This window comes from Schistocerca gregaria, chromosome 7 (assembly GCF_023897955.1).
Source record: "Schistocerca gregaria isolate iqSchGreg1 chromosome 7, iqSchGreg1.2, whole genome shotgun sequence".
NCBI lineage: Eukaryota > Metazoa > Arthropoda > Insecta > Orthoptera > Acrididae > Schistocerca > Schistocerca gregaria.
In genome coordinates, this window is record NC_064926.1 from 53,088,904 (window position 1) to 53,112,543 (window position 23,640).

At 43.7% G+C, this 23,640-nt stretch overlaps 1 protein-coding gene across 1 annotated transcript in view; it reads left to right on the forward strand.

Annotated features, from left to right (window-relative positions):
• The first annotated feature begins 17,136 nt into the window (after positions 1-17,136).
• LOC126282280 (odorant receptor Or2-like) overlaps positions 17,137-23,640 on the forward strand; it is a 66,190-nt gene continuing 59,686 nt past the window's right edge. The window contains exon 1 of the mRNA XM_049981933.1: positions 17,137-17,173. Within this exon, the coding sequence (XP_049837890.1) occupies positions 17,137-17,173 (37 nt within the window). The remainder of the gene's footprint in view (positions 17,174-23,640) is intronic.

The following is a 23,640-nucleotide window of genomic DNA, read 5'->3' on the forward strand; positions in this document are numbered from 1 at the left end:
AAACCTAAATCAGGATGGCCGGAGAAGGGATTGAACCGTCGTCCTCCCGAATGCGAGTCCAATGTTTCAATAAGTAATGACCCACTTTTTTTTTTCTCCGAACAAATTTATTGTTAAGAGTCAGTATTTGGTGACAATATATTTCAACCTGTCTCGCCCACGTCCTATTCTTCTACGTAGTCTTTTTCACGTTCTGTGACCGTACGCCAACGTTTTGGAAGAGCATGTATTCCCTGCTGGTAAAAGCTCTTGTCCTGTAAGCGTAGCCATGTTTTCACTGCATAACTGACACTCTCGTCATTATCAAAGCGTTTTTCCAGTAGAGAATCTTTAAGCTGCCCAAAAAGATGGAAGTATGAGGGTGCTCCAACAATTCAGATAAAATTACTTTTCTTTGAAACTTGTGGTCCGCTTTGAGCATTCGTGGAAACCATCGTGAGCACCGCTTTAAATATCAGGAAGTTTCGATCATTGGAGAAGCACTTCCACTGCTGACCGACAATAGTAGAGCCAGTTGTCGAGTTATGGTGCGCCAGTCGGCATGAATGATGGCATCCGTACGGTTCAGCATGTCTGCACCAGTGGCTGTGATACGACGTCCCGAGCGTGGCTGGTCATGGAGCTCTGTTCTGCATTTCCTGAGGCTGTAACTTTCTTTACCCAACGCCCAAATGTAATCCTGTCAACTACAGCATCACCGTGCATGAACGGAAACGTTTATGGATGTTTACTACGGTTTCTTTTTCTGAACTCCAGAATTCAATATCAGCACGCTGCATGTAATGTGAGTCGTATGTATTCGCCACTTTGACTCTGTACTACGGTTTTGCCGTCTGCCAGAACTGCTTGAAACTTCACCTGAGCACAGAACAAACTTCAAATTTGAAGCACTAATAACGACGTTTTCCTATGTATATTAACGGCTTTACTTATTGAAGGACCATCGTAGAAATCACATTTGGATGAGTACATCTTTTATTTCAGAAGAGTCGATATGTGAGTTCCTTTTATTAAGTTACACAGAAAATTTTAATATGTAAACATTTGATTGGAAGTACCATTGCGCTTACAGGGTGTGGTATGGTACAGTCAAACATTTGGAATTTTTTAATTTCTCATGAGTGCTATATCGCGATTTTTGAGTTTTCCTGCATCTAAGATTCCTCCATCTATATGACGTCATAGGCCATAGCCACATAGCCATTAAGAAGATCATGACAGTACCTGCACACAGAAAAAAAGGCTTGAGCCTTAATGTACTTGAAGAAATAGAAATTTTCTACCACAATTCTGTTAATGATGGTTGCAGCTGCGTAATAAGAACTACTTTGATCGTATAACCTTGACTTAGAAATCTCTATAACTGACTTCTTATTTTCCTCAAAAGAGAGTCTACGTAAAATATCACCTTCCTTCTTCCTTTTAATTTATTACATCGTAATTCGTTTTCACACAATTTGCATGTAATATTTACTATCGCATTCTCCTGTAGGTAGTAGAGCTATGATGAATCTATATAATTTCCACTTTACAGTTATTTAAGTGCAACGTGTGCTGGATAATACCTTGAAAACTACTTGCTTATGCACAGTCATTGTGCTACCTCTGCTGTTGGTAACTCTTTGTAAGCCACGACTGATTGGTATCTATGATTTCATGAAATTATTTGGAGATACCCCCCACAACTATCGACATTTCCTGACGGGCAGGTCTGCCTCTGAAGACATCTAAGGGTCAATTCTGCATTACATAGGAGTGTCCGGATATTTAGGATCAGGTAAGAAGCAAGGTGGACAAACATGAACTGGCGAGCAAAATATTTTACGCATCTTAAAAGACGCAACCAAATTTACATCATATGCAACTGGGTCGGACGATGTAAGTTGCTTTGCAAATCTTAATATTATTTTGTGTCTCCTGTGTAATTGACCTAGTGGATAATGTTGGAAGTTCCATGAGGCAGGTGCGAGAATAATTACTGGGAAGTGAGGTCTATCCACAGTGGAGTTAGCTTACAAAATTCTCCTACGATCTATACTTGAGTGCTGCTCATCAGTGTGTTATTCAGATTTTATTACCGCTTTAGGACATTTTACAATCAACATATTACGCATCTTGACAACATTTTGGAATGAACAACTCATCTTTATAGCGTTTGACAATGAATGCCTTGGTGGTTACATAACAAATCCAACATACAGTAAACGTCTACATTCTGTCTCTGCGCCCGTGTTCGACCGTCACAACAGCCTTGGAGTCAGTTGCCAGGTGCTTCAGCTTCAGGGAACCAGTCGAGACAGAGGACGGTCGCATCTTCTTCGAGAAAAATATAGTGCCCGCAGGCTTTGCATAAGTAGTTCGCCTCTCTATGCTTCTTACGGTGGCACAGCCCACATCTTGAAGCCTTCTGCACCTTTTTTGGCGGAGGAGCTGTGACGGCTTGGCTGCTGGAACTACGGACGAAGTTGAAATGGCTCTCAGCACTATGGAACTTGACATCTGAGGTTATTAGTCCCCTAGAACTTAGAACTATAAACCTAACTAACCTAAGGACATCACACGCATCCATGCTCCAAGCAGGACACGAACCTGCGTCCATAGCAGTCGCTCGGTTTCGGACTGAAGCGCCTAGACCCACTTAGCCACCGCGGCCGGCTAGGGACGAAGTCCTTGAGGCGCAGCTGCAACCGGTTAGGAAGGTACCGGGATGCTTCGAGGGGCATGTACAGCTGATTTCGAAGAAGGTCTAGGGCGAGGATTTTGAGAATTTGTGGATGTGTATGGGTTGCCCGAGGCCACTTGCAGAAGTGTATTACTTGCGCATTGATTCCAGAGACGGTGAGTAGTGAAAGGAAGATCCTGAGAGGCCCCCTTCTGCACACTCGGCTCACGTCGAAAGTTCCGCAAAAAGTGATCGAGGGTGACGATAGTGCTTTTGGTCTTATTGTAATCACCTCAGGCTTCATCTCGTCCCCAGTCGATTCGTCTGTTTGAACATTGTGGTGCAAGGTGGATTCTTCGTTTTTAGAACGTAGGGTGCCAAGGTGATCTGATTACTCAATCTGAACATGCTGCTGTATACTGGGTGACCAGTGGTCTCAGTGAATGCCTTGGGGATTTCCTTTTTGGTTTTTCAAACCGTTCCAACCAGGGCAATCTCGCGCTTCTTTAGGAGTGTAATGGCCAGTGGACCGCTTATGTAGCAGTTATTCATCGTTAGGTTTCTTACCGATCCAGATATCTGGGCTGCGAGGCTTCTGTCACATCACATGGGGCGTTGCTCTTGTGGAAAGCTCAGTTACGTTGCTTTCCATGCTCCTGCATCGAAGTGTAGAACATCTCTGTGTCACGAAGAGCAAAGATCTTGGTGCCGTATTTGACCGACTTTTTCGGTATATATTGAATGAAAGAGAACGAGCTACGGAAAATCTCCATTTTATCGCCAATCGTAATGTTGCTACCGAGGATGTAAGTGTCCTGCCGTTCTTCTTGAACTGGCCGCAGACTTCAAGGATTGGGCAAAATTTATTCTGTACACGCCGGACCTGTCGGATACTGAGATCGTCAAACCTTAGGAGGAATCAGACTCGATTCATGATCATCAGGAGGAAGATGTCAACGCCAGTCCCACCGGTGGTCCAGAAGCTTGCCACTCTCATTCGTTCCGCTTCGAATCACCGCTTTAGAGAAGTCCGAGAATAGCCATGATCTCATGTTTGTCCGTCCTTCCATACAAGCTATCTGCCTTTTTATTGTAGTTTTCGATACATGTCTGCAATTTCTTACTGGTTCAGTCGACGATGATATGGACAATCTCTTATATGAGAAAAGAGTAAGGGCTCCCTCGGGAGTCGTTGCATTACTTGCGATTCTCGCAGGTCCAAGAGAATTATAGATGATGTTCCAACACCTGCTCCTAACCTTCTGCAGGTCTGGGGGATTCCTCATCCACTTGGTGACGTCATCCTTTCCGAAGACATAAATCTTCACATTTGATATGGCTATTGACACCATCATTGCTGGCATCTTCATTTGAGTCGATGTCGTGTTCACCTTCAGCAATTTCACCACCAGACTCCTTGTCGCCACGTTCTCGGCTTCCTCCTCCTCTTCCTCCTCGTTTTTCAGTAGCTCCTTCAGCCTAGCACTTTTCCATCAATGTGACGACTTGTGAAAAATGATACAATATCCATAACTGCAATATACGAGGGTTTCCTAGAAAGTAATGCACCGCATTTTTTTTCTCAGCTGAAAGCAATGCAGTGAATTCGAAACTTTACGTATGTATTATCTTAAGTCTCCTGAGCGAGTGGGATAGGATTCAGTCACTTCCGACAGATAGCGTAAATGCAGGACAGTTTCAAAATGGCGTCTGAAGGTGACGTACGTCACAAGCAACGTGCAGAATATTACCAAAGCTTATGCAAAGTCTATAGAGCATCTGCTGTCAACAGAAGTACAGTTAGTCACTGGGCACGGATGGTGAGGTCATCGGAAGGCCGCTCGACGGAGCTCCAAGATTTGCAGCGTTCGAGACCATCTACGGCTGTCACACCTGACATGTTGCGGCGAGCTGATGTCATTCGCGAGAACAGGCGCATTACGACTCGAGAAGACATTTTCAGGAAGACGAGAAGGTGATTCACACAATGAATCACTGGCGACGCCACCAGGACAAGGATTGGTACCGACAGGGGATACATGCGATTGTTTCGCGGTGGAGGAAGGCGATACAACGGGATAGAGATTACGTGGAAAAATAGGGTGTGTTGATAAAACACCATTCTTTCCTGTGTGTGATTCTCATTATGTGGAATAAAAAAATGTTGAATAAAAACTGCTGTGCATTACTCCCTGGACAACCCTCGTACTATAAGCAAATAATTAATATAATACAATAGACGAATACCAATGCACCAGTTATAAACCAACAATTGTTATTTACATCGGAAAGTATAAGGTTGTTGTAATAATGTATTATGATACAGTATTACGGGTTTACGAAGTATCTGTCATTTACGTCTGGCGCAGTAATGTTGAAAATTCAGGCAATAAGCATGGAGCCGGCCGGGATGGCCACGCGGTTCTAGGCGCTACAGTCTGGAACCGTGCGACCGCTACTGTCGCAGGTTCGAATCCTGCCTCGGGCATGGATGTTTGTGATGTCCTTAGGTTAGTTAGGTTTAAGTAGTTCTAAGTTCTAAGAGACTGATGACCTCAGAAGTTAAGTCCCATAGTGCTCAGAGCCATTTTTTGAATAAGCGTGGAAAGGTAGGATGTGATAAGCCCCAACGGAGAGAAAGAAGATGTTTACCCATCAATTTCTAGTGCATGAACGAAGAATACGCGTGAAGCGCACTTGGGTGAATGCCATTGACAGCTATTCAGAACCTCAGTAGCGCCCGTGGGGTCTACTGCATACCGGCGGTTAAGGCACACAGACATCCAGCCACGTATAAAAAAACGTTATTGGTTGGTCATTCTAGGATCATTAGGCCAAAATATCTGGAATCCCTACATCTTTAACCCCGAGTGGGACGAACATCAACTACTCTACTTCAGCAAAAGGATAGATGAAAATCTAAACTGGAACGAGTTCGTGACTGCAATGTGCAAGAAGGCATCAGCATCTCTATACACCCTAAAAAGTATAAAAATCTGTTCCCTTTCGACGTGAGAAAGAAGTTCCTGCGAACACTTATACTTGCAATTATTGATTACAACGGTATTGTTCGCGAAGGCGTTGTTTAGGAAAGCTTACAGTGCGTGGAACTGGATATGAACGCCTGTGTTCGTTTTATCTGTGATGCTCGACTCTTTCATCACATTTCAGCATCATATGCAAAGCTATGATGACTGTGTGCATACAAGAGCAGAGATTTCCATATCATCTGTCTTCTCTGTTGTCTTACAACGCGCAGCCTCTCTCTTATCTCTCCTCGACCTTTACGCTCTTATATCAACAACATGGACGAAACAGCCGTTCCTATCAGAGCGAAATGCTTTGTATCCCACTCAGTTGTTCATTCACTTCCTGGACGTTCTTCTCAATGGTAAGAATAAGCATCTGGAATAACCTCCCGCATTAAATTACAGAACAGAATAACATCTAGAGCTTCAGAAGACAGCTAACAACAGATCTGCTAAAGCAACAATAAATATTATCGTTGTACCTTTTACACTCCTTACCTTTGTACATCCTTCTTTCCAACCATATCACCCTCATTTCCCTGTAATCTCAGATGGTTTATTCTTCCTTCCTCATAACTCACTGTATACACTGTATAAGATTTTTGTGGTAAGGTGTTTTGGGACCAAACTGCTGAGGTCATCGGACCCTAAGCTTGCACACTACTTAATCTAACTTAAACTATCTTACGGTAAAGACGACATAGACACCCATGCCCGAGGGAGGACTCGAACCTCCGACGGTGGGAGTCGGGGGGACCGTGACAAGACTCTTGAGACCGCGCGACTAACCCGCGCGGTCGCTGTATAAGAAAACATTGACTGTGCACACCTATGAATTTTTTTTAATTAGCCAATATCATTATCGTTATTATTTCCAATAATATTATCAATAATTATAATTGATACTATTATCAGTATTAGTGGCAGCAGCTGCAGTAGTACTAATACTGCCAGTATTAAATTAATAATTTCATAAAATTTCCTGGAAGATTAAAACTGTGTGCGTCACAGAGACTCGAACTGGGGAACTTGGCCTTTCACCGGGTAGTGCTCTACCAACTGAGCTACCCAAAAACGAATCACGCCCCGTCATCACAGCTTTAATTCCGCTAGTACCTCGCCTCCTACCTTCCAAATTTCACAGAAGCTCTCCTGCGAACCTTGCAGAGCTAGCATTCCTGGAAGAAAGGATTCTAGAATAATTTCATAGTCTTTGTCGTTTAGTCACAGTGCCACATTAGATACTCAAGCCATTTCAAGATTATTTGTCATATTAAAATTGTTATTTCTTGGTAAACTGTGATGTAAAAAGCTGCTGTGCGGGGAAGTATCCAAAAGATTCCGAACTAAGTTTTTGGTGGGCCGAGCTTCTGTAGTACCGCGGTTTGTCGCTAGGTTTGCAAGAGGAATAATTCCAGAGACAGCAAGCCGCCTGCCATTGGTGAAGAATGTCAGGACTAGTTTCGGCAGCCTTTGTAGTGACCAATGTTTTGTGTGATTTTCGAATTTGCAATGGCTAATTTTCGTGAACAACGTGCGGCGGTGAAGTTCCGATTTTTGCTCTGAAAGCGTGAAACAGCATCTCGTGAAATCTCAAAAACCGCGTATAAGGGAGATGTTATGGGGAAAACTCAAGTGTTCGAGTGGTTTTGCCATTTCAAAAATGGTTAAAGGTCAATTGATTACAAACCTTGTTCTGGTTGTCCGTCAATGGCTAGGACACATGAAAATGTTGAAAACATTCGTGGCAGTCATGAGCTAACATAGATGACAGCCAATGAAAAAATTTTGGAACAGGCGGGCGTGACTCTGAGGTCAGTGCAGCGATTGTAACAGAGATTTTGGGAATGAAGAGAGTGACTGAGCCTTGATAGAAATTGCTGCTTTGAAGAGCGCACCGCAGCTCGTAGTGTGAAGCAGTCGCCCTCCGTTTCTGGCGGTGGCGCCGCTGTGGCAATCGCAGCTTTGGTGTCTCCCTCTGGTGGGAAAGGGGAAAGGTTGCCTGCTCACGTCCATTTAAGAGGTGCTATGAGCTCCCCACTCGGTCAGTCTGGGTTAGTCTCTCGTACCCAGCTTGCTAGTCTGTCTCTCGTCCGCATTTGTTAGGCAGTTTGTCTGTCGTTCGGAGTGATAGTATTTCTGTCGTTCGGACAGTAAGATAACTCAGCGAGTGGTCGCCCGGTTGGGGCTTAGTTCCTTCATCTGTTAGGCTGCCAGTCTGCTCGAGTTTGCTCAGGCAATGGTCATTGGCGGTTGGATCGATCGGTTGGTCGGTCGCGCACTGAGACACATCATGACTGGTCCGTTTTGAGCGTTGGCGCATGTGAAGTCACCACCTCAGTCCAGTGGGCCTCAGCGTATAGCGCGGGGTAGTGACTTTGCGGTCTACACGAGAGCAACAGGAGTCAACCCACGATATCAGTCTGGTCGGTGAGAGGTGCGACGCCGTGAGACGGGAGATCGGTGCGCCTTCCTGCGTCCGTTGAAGCGGCAGGCAGCGGACGGTTCGAGAGAGCGATTTAATCTTGTTAAATTGTACTTGTTTTCTTGGTGAGGTCACCAGCCGTTTTGATTTTGGGTCGTCCCACCATTCTTCTCCGTTTGCCCGCCCACGGGAAGGTGGTTGTTTATAAATTGGGTGGTTCGTTTTTCCTATGTGGAGCAGGGGCGGGTTAGAGCAGCCTGCGGTTCATGTTGTTCGGTAATCTCCCTATCAATCTACTGTACGTTAGTAACTGCCTCTGTCATGTTTGTCGGATTTGATGTATTAACGAAGTTATTGCTTGGAGTTTAACGGCCTAGTACTTGAAATATGTTTTGAACTTTGGAAACTTTGGTATTATTGACTATGATCTTGAGTGGCGGCATCTGAGTACTGAAGAGCATCTTAACTATTGTTTGGCCAACGCTGTAGAATTTTATATATGATTCCATTTCATGGGCTTTTATTTAAAGGATCATTTTAGTATATAAAGTTGACAACCTTTCACCGTAAGACTTTTCTTAGAAGTTAAAATCAAGTATCATCTTCGGTGGCAAGATAAATATTTTAAATGTTAGTGTTTTTTACCATTTCCATCCCTCCTATTGGGGGTGCATGGTTTAAATTATTAAAACTCTTAGTTTAAAGTTATCTGGTGTGTTGCAGATTAGCACCATTGTAGTTATTCAGAGGCTGTTGTGAGCGATCGTAACTACGGCCGTGTCAAAAGGGAGCAGCAAGTTTCTCTGCCCGAAAGCTCATACAGTCAAAACTTGTTTCTTTCTGCCTCTGAATAAATTGTAACTATGATATTTAGAGGGTGCTTCCTGATTATAATTTTAAATCGATTTCTTTTAAAAAATGCTTTTAGGCACTATTAAAGTTAATAAAATTCCCATTTGTTAAATGGAATTTGATTATGATTTCATCAGTTACTCCCCGGCAACTACTTCCATGCTTACATAGTGTGATTAAATATGTTAATGTTCTTGATGAATTGCTGGTAAATGAAATAAATTCTTATGTATATTCTTCGAAAATAAATCACGGTTCAGTGACCGCGCCAGCCTCTGTCGCCGAGCGGTAATAGGTGCTTCAGTCCGCTACTGCTACGGTCGCAGGTTCGAATCCTGCCTCGGGCATGGATGTGTGTGATGTTCTTAGGTAGTCAGGTTTAAGTAGCAGTCTAGCGAACTGATGACCTCAGATATTAAATCACATAGTGCTTAGTGCCATTTGAACCATTTTTAGGGTGGCCGCCATATTCGGGCGACGATTGCCGATTGATGAACAAACACAATGTCGCCTGGAAGCATGCTGTGCTTTGAAATAAGAGTCCCGAAATGATCCAAACATTTTTCTCAAAAATTAGCTCATATGACGAAACTTCGTGCCACACTTACGATCCTGAATCATAGCAACAATGAAGCCAGTGGAAGAGTTGAAATTCGTCTTGTCCCAAGAGTGCTCGTCAGGTGTAATCCAATATTAAGCATTCCTGAGTTGTTTTTTTCGACGTGGTAGGAGTCGTTCATTCAGTGTTTGTTTTGCAGAGACATTTAATCAGACTTTCTACTCGGAAGTTTTGAAATACTGAGTAACAGTGTGTGACAGTAGGGTGACTGACAATCATGGCAATGCCCCTGCTAACATAACCATGACTGTGCTACAGTTCTTGATCCAAAACGATATGATCCATGTTCCTCACCCACTCGCCCGATCGTGTCACATGCAATCTTTTTCTTGATTCCTAATGTGGAAAGAGACATGAAAGGCGTCAAGCATTACACAGAGCGATTTGAAACAACGGATTGACAAAATGGAATGAAAGATTAAACGGGTGTGTAAGTGCAAGCGGAGAGTACTTTCAAGGGGATTGCAGGTTTGTACTTAAAATGTTAATAAATAAGTTTGTAAAAATAAGTTCGTTTTGTTTTGGGCTCTCCTTCGTATGGAACTCTGGACTGACGTAAGAGACGATCTGATGGCCCTTATCAGATCAGATTAAATAAATAGATAAGGAACATTAAAGTGAAATTAGAGCAATTCGAGCTCAATAGTTGTTCATTTCGCAGATAACTTACGAAATTATCAGGGAACGGGGTCAGTAATACACAAGGTACCCACCGCCACACAGCAAAGTGTGGCTTTGGGCGTGCACAGGGAGACATAGGCGTTATAAGTGTGCGGTACAGGTGTAGAGGCAACCGTGGCTACCTTGGCCGGCCGCACCTGGCCGTTACTTCTCCTCCTCTCTCTCCCGCACTGCTGGTACACGAGGCTGACGCCGCGGTGCCCGCATTATCGCTGCCCCTGCAGCGGCCGCAGTCGGCCTGCCCGCCGCACATACATCGCCGCCCCGGGTCGGCCGGCGCATACAGACGAGCTGTAAGGGCCGCCGCTCACGTTCACGTTAACGTTCCTCCCAGAGCTCCGGCAGTTAGCCTGAGAAGGCGAGAGGCCGGCCGCGCTCTCCACACAGCGGCAACTGCAGTCTTTTTCTGTCCTAATGCAGCCTACGCAGTCGCACTGTCAGCCGAGTTGCTGTCACTCTTTGGATCAGGGTAGTGGATGAAATTAGATTCATTCGCCTGTGTTTGGAGGTTCTAACAATACCAACACATGCAAAGTAGGTTAAAAATCAGATTAATAATGTTGCTCACGCAGCTTATGTTCGCTTTATCTGGGAACTACAATGTTTTTGACTGTGGATGGTATCGTCAGAATGGAAATAATGAAGTCACTGTAAAAAAAGGTCATTAATTTTGGCACTTATAATGAATGGATTCCCACGTAGATTTCGTCGAAGTTGTTATGGCTCATCTTTTTGATTCTAGGGTGATTCCACTTTGACTGCTAGAAGGTCCAGATCTGTAGTTTAGCAATATTTGAAGACCTAACAAATACGTTTCTCAGGAATTTCTTAATGATCAAACAATACCAGATCAGAACAATGGTATGGTACAAATAATTTTTGACTTGGTGTTCACGATCCACATTTTTATTAAACTTCTTGTAAATTCACATATACTACTACTTAATTGTCACGTCATCAAGACAACAATATTGTATCAATCTTCTTATATTTAATTTCCACTTTAACCAAAACGGCGGACGGTTGGGGCATAAGGCTTCCGCCCGCCGTGGGGAGGACCCCATGTTGACGTATGCGACGAGGTGGGAAGCATAACAACAGGCGAGGCTGTGCCCCCCGCACCCTGCCATTCGGACCGCGGGGAGCACGGAAACGCCTGAAAACCCGACGGGCGAAGACGTCATATGGTCCGGAGAGGGCAAGAGTTCCATGTCGGAGGACAACTGGTCACGGGAAGCGATCGGCGGCGAATGACCCAGGGAGGCGCCCGGCGGTTGCAGCGACGCGTCCACTGCGGGCGTCGCCGGCAGGAGTACAGGCGGTGGCGCCGGCGCGTCGCCATGGGGCAAAATGGAAGGCAGCGTCGGCAACACCTGGGGCTGAGGCGAGCCAGTAAATGGGTCCCCGGGGCGCTGCCCGGACGGCACCGTCGCTGAAAGCAGACAGCGAGCGGCAGATCCCGTGCGACGCCAGAGGAGCAACTGGTTGAGATGCCGGCGCACCTCACCAGAGGCCCCCAAAACCAGATACATAGCGCGTCCGAGGCAGCGAAGAATGCGCCCTTCGAGCCAACGCCGTGAACCTCGATAGTGGCGATAGTAGACAACGTCGCCTGGAGCAAAAGCAGGTGTCTGGCGCTGCAGAGGAACCTGATGCGGCGGATGTAGCAAAGACATTAAGGTTCGGTGATGACAACCGTGGAGCAACTCAGCCGGCGAGCGACCATCTCGGGGCTGAGAGCGATACGAGGCCAAAAAGAGCAATAACGCGTCCTCTCGAGAATGCGACTCTTTCAACTTCAACATCTGTGACTTGAAAGTCCTGACCAATCGTTCAGCAGCACCGTTTGACTGTGGCGAAAACGGCGCGGACGTTTGATGTTGAATACCATTGGCCTTGCAGAATGACTGAAATTCTGCGGACATGAATTGTGGGTCATAGTCGGAAACAATAGTCTGTGGAAGACCTTCAGTGCAGAAGATAGCGGATAACGCTTGGATGGTGGCAGATGACGTCGTCGAAGACATCCGGACAACAAAAGGAAAATTACTGAATGAATCTACCACAACCAACCATTGAGCATTCCAAAATGGACAAGCAAAATCGATGTGAAAACGTTTTCAAGGGGAAGTGGCTTTTCGCCATGCATAGAATTTCCGCGGTGGTGCTGATTGTTGTTCGGCACACACCATGCAAGACGAGCACATATTCTTAATCGCGACATCGATTCTGAACCAAGTACAGTGCTGACGACCAAGTTGTTTCGTTCTCACTATACCCCCATGTCCTTGGTGGAGAAGCTGTAAGACAGAGGGCTGTAACGAACGTGGTACCACGACCCTGGACTGATCATTATCAGAACGCAACAGCAAAACACCACGTCGTACAAAAAGTCTCTCCTTGTGAGCAAAAAAATCGGCGAACCAACGGGTCCCCGATTCGTGACTTTGACAAGGGCCATGGCGTAGCAACACAACGCGGAATGGGAGCAAGCACAGGGTCGGCAGCTGTGGCTGTAGCTACACGACGAAAATCAATCGGATACGATTCGACCACGTCATCGGTTTCCGCATCAAAGAACATGCAAGCAAGTTCGGAGGAATTTAATGCCATATCCTCAGCAACAGGCAAGCGGGACAACTCATCGGCGTTTCCGTGCTTAGCAGTGCACCGATACAAAATATCGTAGCGGTACTGCGAGAGGAAAATAGACCAGCGAATGAATTTCTGCGCTGTACGTGGAGGTACAGGCTTGGTCTGATGAAAAAGCGATGTCAAAGGTTTGTGGTCCGTGATTATGGTAAAGTGACGACCATACAAGAAATCATGAAACTTTGTAACACCAAATACGAGAGCCAATGCTTCTTTCTCGATCTGTGAATAATTTCTTTGAGCAGACGAGGGCAATTTGGAAGCAAAGGCAATAGGGCGATCGTGCGATCCATCTTTGTGTGCAAGCACAGCACCAATCCCGAAATCCGATGCATCCACCATCAACAAAAGCGGCTTCTGGGGATCGAATGGCGTAAGGCAACTATTGGAAAGCAACGCCGATTTCAACTGTTGAAAGGCGCGTTCGCATTCCGTCGTTCAGACGAACGGAACACCCCTACGGCGTAAGCGATGAAGCGAAGCTGAAATGGAAGAGGCATGCGGCACATAGCGATGGTAGTAATTTATTTTTCCCAGCACACTCTGTAGCTGCTTCAAATTCTGCGGCGACGGCAAGTCTTGTATGGCAAGAAGGTGCGTGGGACTGGGATGTATGAATTGGGCATTGAGTGCATGTCCCAAGTATGATAAGTCTCGAGCAAAAAACACACATTTGTCCTTCCGCAAGCGAAGACCATTTTGTCGCTAGACCTGAAATAATGTTCTGATATTGGCCAAATGTTCTTCTTCCGTCTTTCCGGAGATCACAATATCGTCCAGATAATTTGCTGCAGTAGGGACCGACGCACAAACAGTTTGTAGATATTGCTGAAACAATGCAGGAGCGGATGCATACCCGAATGGCAGTCGTTTGAATCAATACAAACCAAGATGCGTGTTAACCACCAAAACGAGCTGGGATTCTTCTTCCACCGGTATTTGAAAGTACGCATCTGCGAGGTCCAACTTCGAAAAATATTTACCCGGGAACAGTTTGTTAAAAAGATCTTCCGGGCGGTGAAAAGGAAAAGTTGCAATCACTAGTTGTGGATTCACTGTTGCCTTGAAGTCCACACAAAGTCTCATCTTTCCGGAAGGGTTTGGCAAAATTACTAAGGGTGATGCCCAGAGAGAAGCCTGCACACGTTCAATTACACCTTGTGATTCCAAATCGTGTAATGTTTTTACGACCTCATCACGCGATGCGTGGGGAACATTGCGCGCTCTGAAAAATTTCGGGTGCGCGTTTACTTTCAGTTCCAAATGTGCTTTATAGTTCTTAGCACAACCGAGGCCCGGTGCAAAAATGTCTGCAAATTCTTCACATAGACGAGAAACACTGTCTGAAGGCACAGTCTGGTTCAGTGATAGGACCTGATTTACTATAGACAAGTTAAACAACTGAAATAAATCGAAACCAAACAAGTTCACTGCAGAAGAAGAACGAAGGACGTAAAATGACACAAGTTTTGTTTGTCCTCTGTATGTTGCAAGAAGGCTGCACGGTCCTAACACAGGGATCTCTTGTCCTGAATAGCTATTTAACGTAACATTTGCGGCACGCAATGGAGGTGTGCCCAGCAGTTTGTAAGTGTCTTGATTGATCAGTGAAACTGCAGCTCCTGTATCGAGCTGGAATGGTATGACTTTGCCGTTTAAGTCCAAGTCTACAATAAGTTTATTGTCCTGCTGACGTCAAGAGCGACTGTCTCGTGCAGCGTGGACTGACACTGGTACATAATCACTTGCGACTTGACGGGAGTTCCGGCGATGTCGACGCACACTATTTTTGGGACGAACACAGTCACTGTTAGAGAGAGTGGCACTGGTCAGAGTGGAATGAACTACATGAATTTCCATGGGCGAAGTTTCGCGAGCCTGAGTATCCTTGGTTCGATTCCGATTCCGGCGCGAAGTAAAGGACCTGGAACGGTTTTGAGCTTCCGATCTGAGCTTTTTCTGGCAAACACTCTGAACATGTCCTTTTTATTACAATAAAAGCAAATAGCTTGGCTGTGGCGGGCAATTCTCACGCCAATGTTTAGTAGCACGCCGTGGGCATGATTTGATCACTGCATTTGCTTGCTGACGCCGCACACGTGGCTGAGAGCCTGGCAGCAGCGACGCGGCCGGGCGCGAGGGCTGTATACTGCTCCGTGTAGCTCGCCCGACGGGCCGGTTAACCTGACACACTGCTGGCGAAGTTTCAAATGATTCCTGAGCAAAGTCGAGTGTGTCCTGCCGATCCAATGTGTCCATCACTTGTTGAAGGGAGGGATTTACAAGTTTCAAAAGCTGTTCCCTTATACGAACATCAGAAACGTTCTGCGCAATTGCATCACGTACCATAGTATCTGAATAAGGGAGTCCACATTGACACTCAAAAGCACAATCCCTAGTAAGGTCATGCAAGGTTGAAACCCACTCCCGATTAGTCTGACCTGCCGTACGTTTTGTACGAAAGAAGGTATACCGTTTGGCAACTACATTGACTGATTCTTTGAAATATGCATCTAATGCAGACAAAATTTCTTCGTAGGACAGAGTTGCTACGTCACGTCGGGGAAATAATTTGACTATCACATGGTACGTAGTCACGCCGACGGATGAAAGGAGGAAAGGCTGCCGCTCATTACCTTGAATTCTGTAGGCGGCGAGATGGAATCCAAATTGGCGTGACCACTCCGTCCAGCTTTCCAGTGCAGCATCAAAAGGTCGAAAAGTGGGTGCAACAGCTTGTTGTGGCTGCGTTAGCGGTTTAGCGGCGGCTGCCGCATCGTTTTGCATTGCACATTGACCCTGGACGAGCTGTCCAAGGGCATCTGTAATGCCTGCGCCTGCTTATTCTGTAAGCGATAAAATTCGGACAATACATCTGGAGATTGTGGCGAAGCCATTAAACAAGTTAATCAGGGCAAATAGGTAAGAACGCGGCTGTGCCTCGTCGCCCATGTTGTGGTTGGCAGGAGAGCCAACACCGTGTTACTAAAGGTGGCCGAAATGCACTCGTTTTAGCTCACGCAGGCTGGCGTGAGGTCTGGAACATGACAAAGGAATTAGAATTGAGAAAAACGGACGTATCTGGTGGAATACTTAACTTTAATCCATTAATGAAGAACGTCGCTCGTGCCAGTACATGATTCACAATATCAATGTTAACAGATAATGGCGCCTTGCTAGGTCGTAGCAAATAACGTAGCTGAAGGCTGTGCTAACTATCGTCTCGGCAAATGAGAGCGTAGAAGTCAGTGAACCATCGCTAGCAAAGTCGGCTGTACAACTGGGGCGAGTGCTAGGAAGTCTCTCTAGACCTGCCATGTGGCGGCGCTCGGTCTGCAATCACATAGTGGCGACACGCGGGTCTGACGTGTACTACCGGACCGCGGCCTATTTAAAGGCTACCATCTAGCAAGTTTGGTGTCTGGCGGTGACACCACAAAAGGAACCCAGTTTAAATCAAGATGTGACGCTGTGGGAATTGTAATGTCACGGGTGATCATTATTCCAAAAGCCTCGATTCAGAACTGTTTTCTGAAGTGGCCTGAGTGTCTGTACCTCAAAAACAATAAATCTAGTACTGACAGCTTTAGGTTCCTTGCTTTTTGAGCACATCTTGTATACCTTTCGGCGTTATTCCAGCAGCATGAACTTCTAACGAGTTCTCTGTACAGCTTACGTCGACAACGTAAAAGTTTGTTAGCAAAATATGACTTAAATTGAAGATTCCTAGTAGATAAAAACTATGTGTCGGGCCGATACCCGAATTCGGGATCTCTGCATTTCGCGGCCAAGTTCTCTACCACTTAAATACGTAAGCACAACACACAACCCCTCCTAACAGCTTTGCTTTAACCTGTACCTTGTCTCCTACATTCTAAACCTCACAGAAGCTCTCCTGTGAAACTTGCAGAGCTAGCATTCCTGAAAGAGGGTATAGTGTGGAGACATGGCTTTGCCATAGAGTGGGGGATGTTTACAGAATGAAATTTTCACTCTGCAGCGGAGGGTAAACTAACAGGAAACTTCCTAGCAAAGCACTTGTCCGCCAAAGGCAAAGGACCCTAATTCGAGTCTCGGTCCGGCACACAGTTTTAATCTGTTAAGAAGTTTCATATCAGCGCATACTCCGCTGCAGAGTGAAAATTTCATTCTCTAAGACTTCAATTAACTATGAATGTGCTGTGTTGTGACGAGCACCAATTTATTATTTAAGATCATGCTACTGAGTAATATTTCATGGGTAACACCATTCGGTAAGTATAAATATCCAATGACGTTACCATATCTACGTTAATGCTGTAGTGTACTAACAGCATTTTTCACAACATACGCAAATAACTTCAAGTTTCTACAACTTTCAACTTTCGTAAATCTCATACTATCTGACTGATTTATATGAAACTATAGTGTTGTAATAGCTGACAACTACAGTACGTTCGTGAAATTTCTGTTGTTATCCGGCTGAAATAGGGCACTGATGTACAAAAATCGTGACACAGCTGATACTTAAGCCAACACTGTACAGAATACCAAAAATTCCGTCGATATGATCGATGATGAGAGCGAGAGGTCTGAGGATTGTATCTCTGTTTACTGAACGCTCAGAGCTTTCATTTCTCCTACAGCATACATGAATCATAATCTAGAGTGCAGGTGCGCCAGAAGAGACTATCATAATGCCAACAGCGGTCTGTTCCTTTCTGATGCCCGTCGCACTAGGAGTTTATTCCACCTTACTCGTCGTTCACGATATCGCACATAAATGACAAGGATCGTAAGTAACGGAAATGTGCCACGAGTTTTATAAATATTTCCTGCGGCGAAAATTAAAGAGTCCCGTGGGACCACCTCCAGCACACTTTAGCTGCAGACGAAGAAATACTCTGGAAAACGTTCCAACACGGCGAGATAGGAAGTGCGTGACTCCCTTTTGTATTGGAACTAGTGGTTACAGTCTCTTATATCAGTTAGTATGCGGGCAAGGACAGGAGAAACACTCATATTTGTTTTAGTCGAGGAAGAAACGCGCTGCCACTGATTAATTAAGTCTCCTGTGCAGCCTTTCCTCTGTCAGGGGCAGAGAAAATCTTTAAATAAAATAAATCACACGGTTTTGCCTTCCTAAATAGATTGGTCCTCGTCATCACGGCGGTTAGTCGACTGCTGGACGTCCTGTCTGTCTCAACCAGCGCTTCGACTGACCTTCTTCAGAAGGTACGTATCCGCTTCGCCATTTATCAGAAGTGATGGAATGACTGTTCATTCCCAACATAACCATAACAATGGTTCCTTACAAAAGATTTCCTGGATTTAATTTTTCGGGAAACGTGTGTCGGTATGCGTTAAAAATCGTATGATTCAGAAGATACGAAGCAGGGACTCGAAGTCTCTTTTATTGACTCCTTACACTTCTGAGACTAAATCACACGCGTATTTTCGTTTCATTCTTTGCTATCATTTAAGTTCCCAAAAATACTTCTCTGATTATGCTGTATGCACACAGAATGACGTTACTAGGTCGCCAAATGATCATCGGTTTATTAATGGCTAAAAGAAGCGAAACATAGTCATGTTGTGCATAGCCACTGTGATAGATAATCGTATAGCAAATAGCTACGTATGCTTCTATCATCATCTCTCGTTTAATGCTACTTAGGTATTTACAAAAGATCTACGAGGGATCAAACAGTGTATTATATCCTTTCGTTTCTTTTCTTTATCTACTTTTGGCCTACACGGCCAAGAAAAATACCTGCGCATCATTATTCTTAACATGTATTCAAACACACATATCAATAATCACACTAGCTTAGATGATCAAGAGTAGCGTTGTAAGGCATCCACGTTCTTTTCAAACAACTTGTCCAACACTAATTGAGGAAATGACGGGAGGGATAAAGCTTACATTCTGGAATGAGATTTGGTCTGTCCTCCAGAATGTGGCCTGTCTCGTAATCTCTGTGGTCAGTGCATCCTATAAGGTCTTTGACATATTTTCTGTCAGCTGCAGTATACAATATGTATTCGGTATCACTCAGTTTAGTATGTACAGAGTGTAGGAATGCAAGAACGTATGACTCTTCGGGAAAATGTTTGGGGATAAGCACTATCTGCAGATATTTCTTGAATATTGAAGACATCTACCAACCATTGTGAAATGTAAACTGTTTGGGAGAGGGTACTCTGTGTTGTTTCAGTGAGGTATGGAAGATAGACGGCTACAATACGTGTATGCAAGCGGTAATTAGTGTTATTCGGTTATCTAGGCGCCTGTGGTAGCGATACGAACGATGCTCGAGGGAAAGTTGGAAATTATGGTTCCTGAAATTTTATATCAGACTTTCACAGCATAACTTCCATTTGTCTTCAGTAATCCGCCAATTCCGTTTTCAAATATTTCAGCGAAGCTCTCACTTGAGTCAAGGAAATTCGGTTCTTGGATGGGATGCGGAAATGGTTTATAAGCAGTCTTTTTTGCATGGGGACAACGTTTTCCTCTTACTCTAGCGAAGAACGGATGTGTGCAATCCACCCCGTCTACATTTGAGCCTTCGTAACCATCTCTTCTTATCCATACAAGTTGTTATATTTACATATTTGTTTGAGTTGGCTATTTCTTATTGTGAACAACTGATATTGTAGGCACAGGATACAGTACGATGCTTTTCCATTTTGTGAAGTGCATAATTTAATGTATTTACTTATATTTATGGTAGGTATTGAAAATCTATGAAGTTAAGATTGAATATGAAATTTTCTATCTTTGGACTGATTATTAGTTGCCTAACAATCTAGCCATCTTCAGATTAAGACACCATCTTGATTAATGCTGGTGTCGTGGGTATCCATTTCGCCACAGTACCGGCCATACATATGTTTAGTATGTATGTACCGAATGTAGTATGGCAACATACATATCATGATCTCTGTTACGAAATGATGTAAATATTGATTCCCACAGATACGAAGTTCTAATGGAAAAAAGCCTTTGTTTTATGACTATCGTTTAGTTACACTGGCCAATAGCGATGAAAAACACTTTCTGATTCTTATCTATGGCTGTTGTGGTTCTAAGAAAGGTTTTAACGATGTGTGAAGGCGTAATGGTACAAAGACTAACCGGGAATGTTTTATGATCTGAATACAGCTAGACTGTTAGTCGAATTTAGTAATCAGTCCAAATTAACAAGGTTTCATGTGTGATCTTGACTTCATGGGTTTTCAAGACATAACGTTAATTAAAAAAAAAACTACAATATATTGCGTACCTCCAGGCTGAAAATGTCAACTTACTCGCGTAATTCAACATTCCTGTAAATTTAAAGCAAGATTCCAATCCTCGCGTCATTTTCAAATCATCTGTAAATGTGACTGAATATTTGTGAACCATTTTAGGGACAGTTCTTTATTGTATATGACTGCTTCATCAGCGGAAATCTGAGGATCGTTTTGTATTAACCGTCATATTGTTCGTATAAAACATGACCAACAAGTGTCGATGGACATTTTCCTGAGGCACGCTGTTAGTTACTTCTGCAGCTGTAACATGTTGTGTTATCGCTATCAAGAAATTTACAAACCAATGAAACATTGTGTTTGATACTCAGTTTAATCGTACGCAGTATCGATAATCACCGATGGTGTGATAACGAGTCGAACACTTTTTCGTATGCCAAGAAATACAGAATTCACCTGACTGCCCAGATACATGTGTTTCAGGAGACGCGCGTCATTTCACAGTTTGGAAACACGCAATGTGGATAACAACAAACACCACGAGGTGTACATATACTCTCATGAATCTCATGGAGAACAGTAGGACCCTTTTCTAAAATGTCCAAAGAATCATTTGTGTAGTATTTTACGTCTGAGTTCCCTTCTCGCCAGTCATCCTCATAAACGTTATAACGTCCGTTGAATCTGATTCCCGTAATCTGTCCCGTTTCACAGAAGTAACAATTGTCACAGTCTATACAACTTGTTTTGCACAAATCGGAAAAAGAATATTTAGACCCATTACTAATCTGAGTTGTAGTGTTAGCTGACTGCATGTGATCCAAGTCACATGCTCGAAAATCTAAACAAGTGGGTAATTTTCTAAGGTAATTACGTCAGACGTTGGCCTTTTGGTCCGTTCTGTCTCCTCTAGAATTGGTCAAGCCATCTCTTCACTGGTCCCCCTAAAGATCTTTTGTTTCTTGGTCTATATTGGTTTAGTAATTCTTGCATTTGGCTTAGAATTGATGTTCTTTTCGTCTTATCTCATGTTCTTTTATTTTATCCCTTGTGTTTTGCGAATCCATTTCATCTCTGATGTCTTCATTCCCTCTTTATTCGTGATGGTGCGTCCAGTCACGTTTTTAATGAAGTTCTTTTCAGATGCTTCTATTCCTTTCATCTGTCTTCTTAAAGAAATAGTTGTCGCATCCATAGAGCAGTTCTTCAGTTGTGTATGTCTCTTTAATTCCATTCCCATTGTTCTCCATATAATTCCACATAAATATGTAAGTAGATGTAACCTGTCTTATGACTAGAAAATTTGATTTTACCTTCTTCTTATCTTTGACAGTTACTTATCGGCTTCTAAACGAACGTAAAATGTCACGTATGAATAATCAGCTGGTTCTGTGAATATCCAGGCTCAGGGCGTTAGTGAATTTGTAACATTGTTACATTTTCCACATTTCCAGTTATCAGTAAACCAGCCTGTACCATCTGATGGCAGTACGTTAATACGTCAGCGATATTACCCGCCGCCTTCGCTGGCGCCGGATCATCTGAACAGAAAACCACCATCTACGCTACTAAGCGACTATCCTGTTACAAGGAGCCTGGAATCACTTGCACGCTGTCTGTCTAACGGCTTCCACAGGCAACAAAGGCGTGAATATCAGTACTTCATACATATAGTGAACCAATTTACCAATTTAAAACGAAATGTTCTACTCATTAAAATGTGTAATCTTATATGAAAATTCCACACAGACAAGTATCACATTAATGTCTTGAGGAGCCTCAGCTCACTGCTTGCGAATATCCTGGCTGTATTCATCCAGTATTTGATAGTGAGACCACTTACTGACTTTCAACAAGAACGAAACATAGATTCAAAGCTTACGAAAGTTTTTCCCTCTGACGCCACCCAAAAAATGACGAAAAGAAAAAGAAAATATCGTTTACTACAACTTTTATTGCATTAAAACTACCATATGAGACATTACGTTTGAATTTATTTCTTCCTTATTACCAATTGTAATCGGAACCCATTCTGCAGACAGTATCCATATAAAGCAAGGTATGTACCTGCAAAATTATATCACTGCATCACTCATTGTTCAGGCGATAGGACGTAATGAACAGAGGGGTGCATGAGAAACTAGCTTCTTCACAAAATGACGCAGAAGTTACCCAAAATATACTCATCCACTGTTCGATAATGAGAGCACTTAGTAACTTCTAACGAACCCTAAAGATAATTAAAAATCTTTCCTAGACTTTTTCTCTGTTACATGTTTAACGTCAGACATATAACAATTTAACTCATTTGTAACATAATCATATATCTGGAGTTCAGTTCCCTGAAGAATCGGTAAATACTGGTTACAACAAATTAAACAAAAATGCAAATTATTTTCATTTAAAATTCCTTGAAATCATTATTTTGTCCCTACACAATCTGTGTTTTTCTTTGATTATGCTGCAGTTACATCGTTTTGTGGAATGACTCCACTGCATTTAGTGTCGATTCATAGTAATAGTATATATCATGGACGGTTTATTTCCATCTGAACAGTGTCCTAACAAATGATTTTACGAACAGTTTTACAGATGTTGTACGGTATTTCGTGTTTTATAAGTAGACTTTTCCCGAAGCGAGCTACTGCTCTACAGCTTAGTGGTGTACACAGTTTTTAAGATACTGAATGCTGCAGTGTGATTTATGTTGGTATTATTTTACAAATTCATGTTTTTTAGGGTGTAAGCTAAATTTTACGATATTAGTTTCATTCATTCACTTTTGTTCTCAGTCTGCTTGCATATCTCTTAAGAAATCTAAGTGATTCAAATTTAAATTGAAAACCGTAATTAAACAGGGGGATCAGCTATGTTATGTGATAAGGGTAAGACAGCTGACGCTTTAGATACTTCTGCCGGCAGAAGTGGCCAAGCGGTTCTAGGCGCTTCAGTCTGGAACCGCGCGACCGCTACGGTCGCAGGTTCGAATCCTGCCTCGGGCATGGATGTGTGTGATGTTCTTAGGTTAGTTAGGTTTAAGTAGTTCTAAGTTCTAGGGGACTGATGACCTCAGATGTCAAGTCCCATAGTGCTCAGAGGCATTTGAACAATTTTTTTTAGATACTTCTGCTACTAATTTTTTGGGAAGATCAATGTCGTAAAAATTTACTGACCACTTGCATATACGGCCGGCCGCTGTGACCGAGAGGTTCTAGGCGCTTCAGTTCGGAACCGCGCTGCTGCTACGGTCGCAGGTTCGAATCCTGCCTCGGGCATGGGTGTGTATGATGTCCTTAGGTTAGTTAGGTTTAAGTAGTTCTAAGTCTTAGGGGACTAATGACCTCAGATGTTAAGTCCCATATTACTTAGATCCATTTGAACCATTTGAACTTGCGTATAACACGTTGGACCACTTTTGGCATGCAATGCACCAGCGAGTCTGCGTAACAGATTTCTTGATTTTTGTGGCACTAACTCCCTTAAA